The sequence below is a fragment of the Sminthopsis crassicaudata genome, chromosome 4 (assembly GCF_048593235.1).
Source record: "Sminthopsis crassicaudata isolate SCR6 chromosome 4, ASM4859323v1, whole genome shotgun sequence".
Lineage (NCBI taxonomy): Eukaryota > Metazoa > Chordata > Mammalia > Dasyuromorphia > Dasyuridae > Sminthopsis > Sminthopsis crassicaudata.
The window spans coordinates 169795418-169808735 of NC_133620.1; the positions used below are offsets into that span (position 1 = coordinate 169795418).

The window sequence follows — 13318 nt, forward strand, 5'->3', positions numbered from 1 at the left end:
GACCATGAACACCCCAAATGGGGTCACAAAGAGTCAAATATGACTAGAAGTACTGAACAACAACATGATGCATCCTTATATCATAATGCATTTGTATATTGCCTAAAAAGTAGTCTCATGTCATCTCTTATTTTTTGCTATCACACAAAAAATAATGTTACTATTAAAATTTTGATATGTAGAGAGAACTATTCTCTTCACCTCCTAGAGTGAAGATGTTTAATAGGAAGATAAGAGAGACTAAGAGTATTTTATAATTTTGTTTAGAAAATTCCAAATTGCTTTGTATAATGGTTGGATCACTTCAAAGTTCTACTAACAGTATAATTACTGTGACCATCTTTATAGCCCATCCAGTACTGACTACTTTCACTATAAGCCATATTTTAAAATTTGCTATATGTAATTTCTGGTGTATGGCAGAAGAGTTTCAATATGCATTCCTATTTTTAGTAGTGATCTAGGTTGATTTTATATAAGTTAATTATTTGAAGTGGTTAATTTGTTTTCTTAACCAAGTTTTATTAATTTTATCAATCCAAAACTTTTAAATGTAATGCAAATGTAGATGAAATTATATTTTATTATCTCTTTGATCTCTTGTTTTATAAACAGTTATAAACAGTTTAGTCAGAGCTGTGACAGGTATATGATCTTGTTCTATTTTGGGGGGTATAGTTTGACTTTTTAAGTTCATGCCTCATATTCATTTTAAGCTTTTGATAGTACTTAGGATAAATTGTCAACCTCAACCTAATTTCTACCAAGTTGTCTTGAAGTTTTATTAAAAATTCTTATCAACTGTGGAGTTCTTTCCCATGTATGTTTGGTGAACAATAATAAGAAGTTACTGCACTCCATTTTTTGATTGCGACTTGTCCAGTCTTGACAAATCATTTACTTTTCTGTTTTTTATTGAAGCAAAATAATTTTGATAATTGCTGATTCACAATATAATCTGATACTTGGAAGTGTTATTCTGACTTCATGTCTACATACATTTTATTTTTTCCCCTTGAGTGTGTTGACTTTTTCCCCTTCAAATTAATTCTATTATTTTTCTAATGCTATGACATATCCCCTTTGTTATTTTATTGATAAAGTACCAAATCTGTTAATTAAATTAGGTAGCATCTTAATTTTTATTATATTGACATGTGCCAATAATAGGAATGACTATGCGAGTTATTCTTTATTCCTCTAAAGAGCATTTTTGAATTGCATTTATGTATTTGAATGTGTCTTCAATGTATCTTTGTAGACTAACATCCTAAGTTAAAATTAATATAATCTTATATACTTTTCAATTCTTTGACTGGGTTTTCCCTTTCTAGTATTTTCACCTGCATTTTATTATTGGTATATAGAAACACTGAAAAAAAATTGTGGATTTATTTTATATTCTATTATTTCAGTAATACTTTAAATTGTCTGAAATAGTTTCTTTCTAAGTCAACCACTGTTTTTGTAGATAGGAATAATTTTATCTAGTCAACATGTGCTTTTATTTTCTTTTTTCTTACTCCTATTAATAGCATTTCTGGTGTTGTCAAATAAAGCAGAGAGGTCTTCATTGCTTTATTCCTTTATTTACTGGGAGAGTTTCTACCATTTACCCTTATAATAAATAATGTTAACTCTTGATTTTTGATATTCATTTTAAAGCATATTCAAAAATGCCTCTTTTTTATCTTCTCCTTACAATAAATATCTTTTTGCAAAGGATTTTCCTGAAAATATCAACTGTGATTTGATGTGCTCTAATATAATTAATGGTGTTAATTGTTTTCTCTGTCTTTAACTATGTATATTTCATAGAAATCCAATTGTAGTAAATAATTTGGGGGATGAAATATTTGTGAGGAGCTTACCACATTTCTTGGCACATGGCAGATGACTAATAAATGTGTGTTCCTTTTCCCCTTCTTTCTATAATTATAATTAACAATTTTACTGAAAAATAATTTACATATTCATCAATGATGTTGGTCTATAGTTCTGTTTATTAATCCTTCGATAATATAGCTATCAGAAACATATTTGTCTCATAGAACAAGACTGGTTGATTATTGCTATTTGTTCTCTTAAAAAAACTTTCAGATTTGAAACATATATATAGAATATAATTCTCATTTATATAGATTAGAATAATTAAAAAGGTTTAAATTTGATTTGATATCCATAGTCTTTAGGGGAATTTCAATCATAAAGAATATAACAGCTCTTGGATTCTAAATAAAATGACATGTCATTTTCATAACTCATAAGTGAAGTTTGCAGTAGAGAGGAAGAATGAGTTATTTAGTTAAAAACATATTAACTATTATCATAACTGTCATTGAACATTCAAAATCTTGTTCTATTCGAGGTAGGATAGTTTCCTTGTCCTGTATGTAAAAAACCCCAAGTAGAGTGGGGTAATAGATTGTTTCAGAGGTTAAAACAATAACTTAGACACCCCAAACTAGTTTCAACACTAGATTAAAATCATCATTGTCATTATAATCAACTGATCAAAAATGTTCTTATATGCAAAAACAATTCCACTAACTGAGGTTCTTACCTATAAAGGTGACTGGCATTTGGTTTGCATTTTCACAATTACCAGGATAATTAATTCTGTATTTAATACCATTTTAGCTACTTAATCTGAGCTCAAGAAAGTCTTATCAATAATTTTTGAAAAGAAAATTCATTCCAAGAGACACTGTCAGCATAGGAAGAAACACAATTCAAATAAAGGATGATGTTAGGTAATGCAATTTGAGGTAGAGTTAGCCAGAAGCCCTAAATCCAAATAAGGCACTTAGTTTTCAATACTTTATTGGATTGTTCACATTTTCAATACTCTTAGCTGCAAGTAAAATGCTAGTTAGCATTTTATCATTCACTAGGAATGCCTTTGACATCTATTTTTCTCCCTAGCATCTTTCTCTCTACAGTTTGCAATCTGTGATTTCAAAAGACTGACCTGCCCTCTGTGGACAAGTCATTCATACAACACGGCTTTCTAAACTAGTTACTGACAAAACCAGCAAGGCTGGGTCTTTCTATAGCACAAACCAGTTTTTTGAATAAGTCCAAAGATTACAATATTAGTGTAAATAAAAGATAATTAAAAATTTGACAATACCAAGTTTGTAATCTGAAAATCATTGACCTTAGTGGAGCATGTAGCATTCTCTTTATTTTTGAGCTTTCAGAGTTATCACAATAACAGAATTCATGAATCTTCAACTTTTATAGAATTACAGATATATATTAATCACATTAATTCAAATTATTTCATGCATATTGGAAGAGAATGGTAATGATGAGAAGAGTAAAATTAAAATAGTAGGATCAAAGAATAACAGTGTAAATGCAAAGGAACTTTCTCAACATTATTATCAGACTTTAACATAATCTCTAAGATTATGCTTGGAAAAATCTTCACATGTGCACTACACATTAATTGATGATAGTAGTGATGATGATGTAGGAACCAAGTTAGTAATTAAACTAAATTGCTGAGAAAATCATGTTTTCTGGCCCAATGTTACAAGCATAGGGTTGCAGATACAGTAAATAATAATAAGGCAGGCAGCCAAATTAACATCTAAATTGTGCATTTGTGGTATCTTTTAAGGATTACCCATTGCTACTTTACAAACTGATTCATTTGAATAAAGTAAGAATAGCTCATAATAAAGACATAACTTAGCTAATGAGAAATGTTTATTAGAGCCTCTTTAGTAAGAAGGTCTTCCCATGTTGTGCCATATATTACAAGGTATTAATTTTGTGTTGTACTCATTGTATCAGCTAATTTGAGACTAATTTACCATAACCTTCCTAAAGCAATTTAGCCAAACTCAAACACACACACACACACACACACTTTTAAAATGAAGTTCAAGTATTTTGACAATAAAGTAAATTTCTTTTAAAAATTTATTTTGACATGACTAGCTAAAGTAGATACTATACTTTATTCTTCTTGCCACTTTTCTCCTTTGTGGTTTTCTTGAATTTTAAATTAATTGAAGGACTACATTACAATATCCTTCAAGACTAGGTAATTAAACTATATGAATAGTTTTAGGAGAAATGTTAAATATTTAGTGATTGCTTTATTTCTAATTAATAATAATATTTTGAATTATTTTAAAGTTATTAGGTGTTTTTTTTTAATTCTGGAGAATTATTTTATAGTTCACTATTATTCAATTTATATATTTTTTCAGTGTTAGACTTTTTCCATCACTGAATTAATCTAGGGAATGGAAATAGGCCTATATTTAAGCATACTAATATCAAATAAATTATATCTGTTTAGGATAATAATTGTTATCAATAGTAATATTTCTCTTTCATATATAACTTAGAATTTGTAACAACCTCTACATGTTTTTTATCATTTCATCTTAAATATTTGGAACTGTATCCCACAGAATACATATTAGCAACCTGAAATCAGATGAAGTCAAATACTTTGATCAGAGAGAAGCATGGCTAATAAAAATCTGAGGAACAATTTGAACTTAAGATTTTCTGATTTACTGTCTTGTACTCTATTCATTATACTAGAAATAGCTAGACAGCATAGTGGATAGACTCTTAGACTTGAAGTCAAGAATATATATTTTTGAATATTGCCTCAGAAACTTAATATCTGTAAAATTTCAGGTATATTACAAGCTCTCAGCCTCAGTTTCTTTATTTGTAAAATGAGGATAATCATAGTATCTGATTCACAAGGTTATTGTGAAGATTAACTGAGGTAATACATGGAAAGTAATTTACAAATCTTGAAGCATTATATAAATGTTAGTATGTCATCTTTAAATATTGTTATTATTATTATTGCACTGAATTAAATATCAAAGTTATGATGATTAATATTGTTTCAGGAGAAGATAAAAGAATAGATTCACAGAATTTTAAAACATAAAGAATATTAGATGTCATTTAATGTAATCCCCTTACAGAGTGACTCAGGATGAGAAAGCTCACCCCTTTGGATCGGTTTTTTTTTTTTTTTTTTTTTCTTTTTATCTATACATAAGAAAGTCATACTAGATTTTCTCTAACGTCTCTTGCAGTTTTATGATCTATGGTACTGTAATGATTTTACAGATAAGAAAACAGGCAGAGAAAAGATAAGGTCAATCATCTAGTTAGGAGCAGAACTGATCCTACAGCAGAGGCGCTATTACTCAAGAAAAAAAGATGGATCTAATAAATGACTTTCTTTCTGTGTGTTTTAGCTGTCCAAATATAAAAATAAATATTATATATAAATATGTGTATATACATATATACATATATATATAGGTAAATATGTTTTGCTTTAAAATAAAATAATGGAAATAGTAAGGTATTCATCAGCATTCTTTATAAAGAAAGGCATTCCTAAAATATTCCAAAATGGCAACTCACTACTCCAATATTTTTGCCAAGAAAACCCAAATTGGGGTTACAAAGAGTTAGATATCAATGAAATTACTCAACAACAACAACAACAAAAAATCATAACAGAATGAAAGATAATTCACTACCTCCCAGAAGCAGTCCACTTCATTTTTGCAGAATTTGAATGATTAGAAAGTTGCCCCTAAACCTGATACGCTGCTCCCTATAAATTCTACCCTATTGCTTCTAAGTCTAGAGTTATTATAAAATAGACTGATTCCTCTTCCACATGGATCTTCAAATATTTGAAGACAATGATCATTATTTCACAGCAGCATCTTTTCTAGACTATCTTTTTTTTTTCAAATCTTCCTTGTTTGACTATTTTCAAAATTTTTTATCATTTTGGTTATTGTTTTGATAACATTTCATTTAGTTTTCTATTATATTTCTCAAAATATAATGTTTGATAGGAGGAAGAAGACTAAAGATGCAGAAGATAAAGATTCATATATATGTATATGTAAATATATATAGTATATATATTTATATATACATATATATAATCTGATTTTAATTTTATGGTGTAACTTAATATTGACATTATGTATATATTTTGAATGTATTACAAAATATGACATAAGGTATTTGTCCAAGCGTTAACTTGTGCTAGGCTCCTTTCCATTTTTTTTCCTATCACTTTTTTTTTCTTTCTGTAATAATCTATCTTTTCTGGTTTACTGAATATTAGGTTATTGAATTTCATCATTTCTGATTCTACTTTATCTAGTCTGTTCCATCATTCTACTCCAAAATACCAAATAACTTTGATGATTGCTCTTTTCTTACATAGTTTGAAATCTGGCAGTACATTCCACTTTTATCTCAATCTTCATTATTTCCCTTGATATTCTATATCTTTTATTTCTTCATAGTTAGTCACTGTTTTATAAAATCCTGTAAAATAATGCTCTTGATAATTTGAGTGCCATATCATAAAATATAAATTTACTTTGATAACAATGTAAATTTTTATTAATTGACTTGGCCTATAGATAAGCATTGGCCATTCTAGGGTATTCTAAGTAAACCATTATGTCATCATAAAATGAGAATAGTATTATCTTTTCTTTGCCTATTTTTATGCTTATAGTTTCTATTTTCATCTTATTGCTGTTGCTAAAATTTCTAGAACTATATCATGTAATAGTGGGGTGTTAGGATTACAAGGTGAGAACTCAGGTTGTCTGGACAATGACAAGATGAGAACTCAGGTTGACTTGACAGTTCTCTGGCTCAGACCTTTGGTTCCCTTTAAAGGGAGTTTACACCTTAGGAATTCTAAGAGGAGCAAGTTCATTGGTGAAAGTTATTTCCCCACACCCCGTTGAGTTCTCACATGCCTATTCTCTGGGAGGATAAAAGAAGGGCAGCATTGGGTCTGAGAGAATCAACTCTGGGATAGAGTTTTTTTTTTATTTTATTTAGAATTTTTTTTCACAGTATATATGCATGAGTAATTTTTTTATAATATTATCCCTTGTATTCATTTTTCCAAATTATCCCCCCCTCCCTCCATTCCCTCCCCCCGATGACAGGCAATCCCATACATTTTACATGTGTTACAATATAACCTAGATACAATATATGTGTGTAAATACCATTTTCTTGTTGCACATTAAGTATTAGATTCTGAAGGTATAAGTAACCTGGGTAGATAGACAGTAGTGCTAACAGTTTACATTCACTTCCCAGTGTTCCTTCTCTGGGTGTAGTTATTTCTGTCCATCATTGATCAACTGGAAGTGAGTTGGATCTTCTTTTTGTTGAAAATATCCACTTCCATCAGAATATATCTTCATATAGCATTGAAGTGTACAGTGATCTTCTGGTTCTATTCATTTCACTCTGCATCAGTTGATGTAAGTCTCTCCAAGCCTCTCTGTATTCCTCCTGCTGGTCATTTCTTACAGTACAATAGTATTCCATAACCTTCATATACCATAATTTATCCAACCATTCTTCAATTGATGGGCATCCATTCAACTTCCAGTTTCTAGCTACAACAAAAAGAGCTGCCACAAACATTTTGGCACATACAGGTCCCTTTCCCTTCTTTAGTATTTCTTTGGGATATAAGCCCAGTAGTAGTACGGCTGGGTCAAAGTGTATGCACAGTTTGATAACTTTTTGGGCATAGTTCCAAATTGCTCTCCAGAATGGCTGGATTCTTTCACAATTCCACCAACAATGTATCAGTGTCCCAGTTTTCCCACATCTGGGATAGAGTTTTGACACCAGGCAGGCTGAAAGGAGACCAATTTGATTTGAGGAAGGACAAGAGTTGGAGGAGATTCAGAGCTCCCAAGAAACCTGCTCACAGAGGAAAAGATTTTACAGATCTCCTCCCAGAGGGACCAGTCATCACAATTCGAGAACATTACATATTGGCGCCCCACGTTGGGAGCCAATTTGCAAAGTTCTGTTGTCTCCAGAAACTGTCGATTGCTCTCTGGGAGGAGATCTGCTGTGTCAACTCAAATCTCTCAGACAGATTCTTCTTCCTGTAGAGAGCCCTTGTCTCCAGACAGTTGCCGCCAACTCTGGTCAAGAGTAGTAACTACTTCTTCCTCCAGAGAGTCACCTCAAGTCTGGCCCAGACAAGAGACTCTCTATCTCTCGAGTGCTGCCTTCTTTTATCCTCCCAGAGAATGGGCGTGAGGTAACACAATGGCTTCTGGGAAAAAATACTTCAACCAATGAACTTGCTCCTCCTAAGCATGCAAGCTCCTCCCCAGGAGTTCAAAGGGGTTAAACTCCTAGTAAAGACCAGAACTAGAGAATTGTTAAGTACTGACTTAGCACTTAGTAAGAACCTAATATCTCATTATGGCAAAGCAGAATTGATTTCATAAGAATTTTTTATCCTGATGTATTGGCTGCCTCTGTTTGCCTAGCTTAAAGAATCAACATAACCTGCATTGTTGGGAGCCTATACAAAAATGTGTTACACATAAGAGTGAATAATTAGCTGAGCTGCTCACATTGAAGAAACTCTAAAGACCCTATTAAATTAAAGATGATGGTAAATTAAAAGAACTTATAAATGCTTTGTTCAAGCTTTTATTGATAAAAATGTTATATTTAAGATTTTAAAATGATGATATTTTAAGTGGCCAATGGTGTGAATGGGCAACATGAAAGCTAGAGTGTTGAGTAGTGGGCATATATTTTTCATTATTATTTATTAAGGACCATGCCTACGTGAAGTGGCAGGTCTATTCTCCAAGAGCCTCCACAGCTGTGGATCATAACATCTGAAGGAATTGCGGGGCATCCTTTTCTGACACAGATGTTGCTTGTGGACTGGGAATGAAATAAATTGAAGGCAGAGGGAAGAGAGGTCAGAGAATGTAACTGTCTCTTAGTCTCCTTGTGTCATCATCATCCTCTTACATAAAGAAATCTATTCTATAGGTCTGAGTTGGACCTCCAGTAGCCACTGGCAGGTGGCTCCCATATCACAATAATTATCATCCCTAGGACCCTAAAAGAACTTGAGTGTAACCATGTGAAAATATTATCTCTTTGGGAATCTATGCCTGCCAAGATGAAAATGGAGTGGAATGAATGGATCTCAAGAAAGAGATGTAATATTGTGGAGGAGGAGTAGATTAATACTATATAAATGACCACCATGAGCCCAGGTATTGTGATTATATCACAGTACAAATGTAACCCCCTCAAAATGCAACAGACTTTTTTTTTACCCTTTTCCATGTCCCTATACCCCATTAAGGTAAAAGATTAATTAATTAATAATCTTTTACAGGGCTGCTTCTCTAGTCTTGATGTTCATCTGTCATTTAATTCTCACCTGTGGCTCCAAAAAGCTGTAGCATACACAGTGTTCATATGCCAGTAAAAGTGTTTTGGTAGATAGACTAAACCAGGTTGAAGATAACTACCAGATCTCAAACCCATCAGTGAGTTAGGAAGGTATCTACTCCAAACATGTGAAGACTTCTGTGGCAGAATGGGTAGATGAGAACAATTTGTCCCAGTGACCATGAAGACAGTTGAATACCATGGAGCACTAGAGCTTGGTCAGACAACAAAAACTCCAAAGTCATCCATTGCATCCTGAAGCACTGCCAATCATCCTAAATTTTGTCCTGCCACTAGATTTTAGTGATTCAAGAGGAGAGTGCAACTCTCCCTCACTTAAATACAATTCACAATTCCATTATGTCATTGGTTCTCTTTGAAAATGAAAGATAGATGCCAGCAAGAGATTAAATCTTTCATTTCTTTTTAAAAGTAGAGGAGTCTTCTCTATATAAAGGATAACAAGAATATACACTTCCATTAGGTGATAGATTTAGAGTGGAAGAGACCTCAAGAACTGTCTAGTCTAACCCCTTGCTTTTATAGGAGAGGAAACTGAGGAGGCTAAATAATTTGCATAAAATATCACACAAATAGAAACATAAGAGGTAAGATCTGAACCCTGGTCCTGACTCCAGAATCAGGGTTCTTCCCATTATACTATGTATTTATCACAGCAATCAAAATGTGGTACTATTTCCCTGGATTTTTTCTGATGTTCCTGATTGACCCAATTAAGATGGTTGTGAATCTTCAATGGTAACATCAGTCCAATTGTGATATTATGAGATATAGAAAGAAAAGAGTTTTGAAAAGTACCTACTCCTATGTCATAAGCAACTCAAGCTACTCTGAGCATCAATTTTATACAAATACAAGCAGGCTTGTTACCTCTCTGAGAGGCCCAAGTTCAATTTAAAAATCTACTGACACAGCATACTCAACTATCAGTAATAAGAGGCAATTTATTTGAGAGCCTTGTTATCCAAAAAATTCTTAAGTGCACCTATCAGCAGCAAAGCAGGGGCACAATATTCTTTGGAAACATAAAAATGGTACCATTTTAGTGCTTTTGATGCACATAAGATTTTTGTTGTTACAAATTTTCATCATTAAGTCTAATGAGTCTAAACAAAAACAGTTCCTAATATAGTATTGAACACTTCATATGGGGAATTATTCCAATTGTGTTTTTAAAATGAATGCTAAAGATCTGTAGGGCTTGCTTAGAAAATGTGAATAGCACTAAATTAATAGGACACTTTTTTTCTTTGTAACAGGACAATAGTTAAAGATGTGAAGATGAGTGTTTCTTTACCCTTAAGGATTTCTCACAAAACAAATACAAAATCCAAGGTACAATTTCCAAATAGTTTTGAGAAAAAGGCTATCATACCTGCTGTAAATCCAGTGTAATGGTCACATAATGGTATTCAATTCCATTTTTAATACTGGGGCTCTGCCACCAAGTGTTCTTGCCATCAATCGCATTTGTGATTGGGTGTCTCTCTGTTATGGCAGAAATATGTGAAGAGGAAAGAAAAGTCAATTATGATTAGGCTGCTTCTCCTTGAAAAAAAAAAGTCAAAACATTTATGTTGGAATGATGAGAATTTTTGTATCAAATTAAAAAAGCATAGTCAAAGATTCATTTATTCATGCATTCATTGACCCTTTTCTTTTACAAATCTCTACTGAACCCCTACTAAAATGATAATTATAGCTGCATTTACATAGTCTTTTTTAAAGTTGACAAGCACTGCACATATATAATTGTATTTGATCTTCACCACAAGCTGTTAAGATAGATGATACTGTTGTTGTTTAGTAACCAATTGTTGTTGACCCCAACTCTTTGTGACCCCTAGTCAGAGTTTCCTTGGCAAAGATATTGGGATGAATTGTCTATTCCTTCTCTAGCTTACTTAATAGATGAGGAAACTGAGGAAAACAGGGTTAAGTGACTTGCCTAGGGTCACAGATATTCTCATCTTCAAGTTACAGATGAAAAAGTTGAAAGAGTTAAATGTTTTGCCAATTGTCACAACTAATAAATATTTAATGTAAGTAGAAGTCAAAGCCAATTCTTCCTGATTAAGCATTTTATCCATTATGCCATCTATATATCTCCCCTCGCTATATCATAGTTTAGGGGCAGCACCATGCCAAGCACCATACAGGATAGGGATTTTTCAAACAATAAACATGTTAGGATAAGGCCATTCATCAGCTAAGAATAGAAAGTGTTGGTTAGTAGCCTAATTGTACCTAATAATGTTGTTTACTGATCACAATAAAATGAAGTACCAAGGCAATAAACTCAGTGAATGAACAAGTGAACTTATGTACTGAAACTTCAGGGAAAGTATAGTATTCTTGCAATCAATTGATGTTCATTTGGATGGGATATGTAAATTATTCTGTTGTATCCATAATATATGATGTAAAATAGTGTAGTCTTGCTGTATTATCTCTTTTTTCTATATACTATTATTAAATCTATGTAGTGATATTTTAGTACACTAATAATATTGTATGTGCCTAGACTACATGGGACCTATATTTTGGTTACTAAATATAGCTAGATGACTCACTGAATAGAATTTGTGGCCTTGAGTCAGAAATACCTAAGTTCAAGTCTGCCCTCAGACACTCACTAGCTGTGTAATTATAAACAAATCATTTAATCTTTCTTTGCTTTAAACCCCAGAGAAGGAAATGGCCAACCACTCCAGGGTCTTTAGTGAGAAAGAGTCAAACATGACTGAACAATAACAGCAATATGATGATATATGGTATTTGTTGCTTTAATTTATTTTATGGTCCACTATTTGCAATGTTATTATCTAATGAAGGAAAATTTTAACCTGGAGTACATGAAATCTCAAAGGGTCCACAAAAAGTTTAGGGATTTGTAGAGAGAGATCTATGAGCTCAGAAAAGAAAAAAAAAATTACATCTTTATCTTCACTAATCTCTAATTGAAATTTCACATTTCCTTCAATTATTTAAAAACATTTTTAGGAGAGGTCTATATGATTCCTTGCTGTTGACTTCAGCAAAGCTTTCTTTCTTTTTTCTCTTTCCTCCACACTTTTCCTCTTTGAGATTATATTTGTAGAATGTCTTTTCCATCTAGTTCTACCAAGGAAGGTGAAACAAGAAAAAAAAGGAGAAAATAGAAAACTACCCTGCTAATTATTCATTCATGAGTCCTACCTCACTTCTCACAAGCCCCAAATCTCCCAGAATCCTTCTTAATGGATCTGAGCTAGAGCAAGTTACTGAATCCCTAGACCTCATTTTTTTTTCTCTAAAGCAAAGGTAGAAATCAATCTCTAAACTCAAAATTCCATAGCCTTCCTCCTTATGACCACGTCCCTATCCCTCTTCTATAATCATCTTGCTCATTACTTTGTCTTTCATCTCCTCCTCTAATTTTATCTAACCATTACAACTTCAGCCTTTGTACTTGTACCTAATAATCTATGCATCATCATCTCTTCTCACTCTTACTTTCCACTGTCAAACTTCAGAGATTCCAAAACCTAACCCTAGTTTGTCAATCCTAATTTTTGTCCCTATTGGCTGCCATCCTTTTTCAAAATTTCATTCCAAAGTTTCTGTCATAAATTTTCATTTTCTGATCCATTTCCTCATTTCACCATTCCTCTTGTTTTTCTAAAATTCAATTTAACACATTGCTTTGTGAATCATGTTCAGAGAAAGAAAATTTATTATAAAAGAGAAAAAACATGAGAGAGAAAAAACACAGAAAAAAAGATCATCCTTCCCTTCTTAAACTAAACCATGCTGAAATCCCTATCTCTAAAGCAGGATACTTAGGATATAGAAGCTAGGGGCCTTTCTATTTCCATTACTAATGGGTGGGAAGTAAAAAAGGACAAGGGTGAAGAAAAACTACTTTTGATACAAAAGCTATTTACAGTGGAGATGTTCCTGACATCCCAAGTAATAATTACATTTATTTTCTCTTGGGAACAGCTAGATGTTGCAGTGGATTGAGTGTGGACCT

The 13318-nt window shown here is 32.4% G+C and overlaps 1 protein-coding gene across 1 annotated transcript in view; it reads right to left on the minus strand.

The window, feature by feature from the left end:
* LAMA2 (laminin subunit alpha 2) overlaps positions 1-13318 on the minus strand; it is a 784999-nt gene that overhangs the window by 548054 nt on the left and 223627 nt on the right. Inside the window, exon 3 of the mRNA XM_074309868.1 lies at positions 10679-10791. Coding sequence (XP_074165969.1) covers positions 10679-10791 — 113 coding nt within the window. The remainder of the gene's footprint in view (positions 1-10678; positions 10792-13318) is intronic.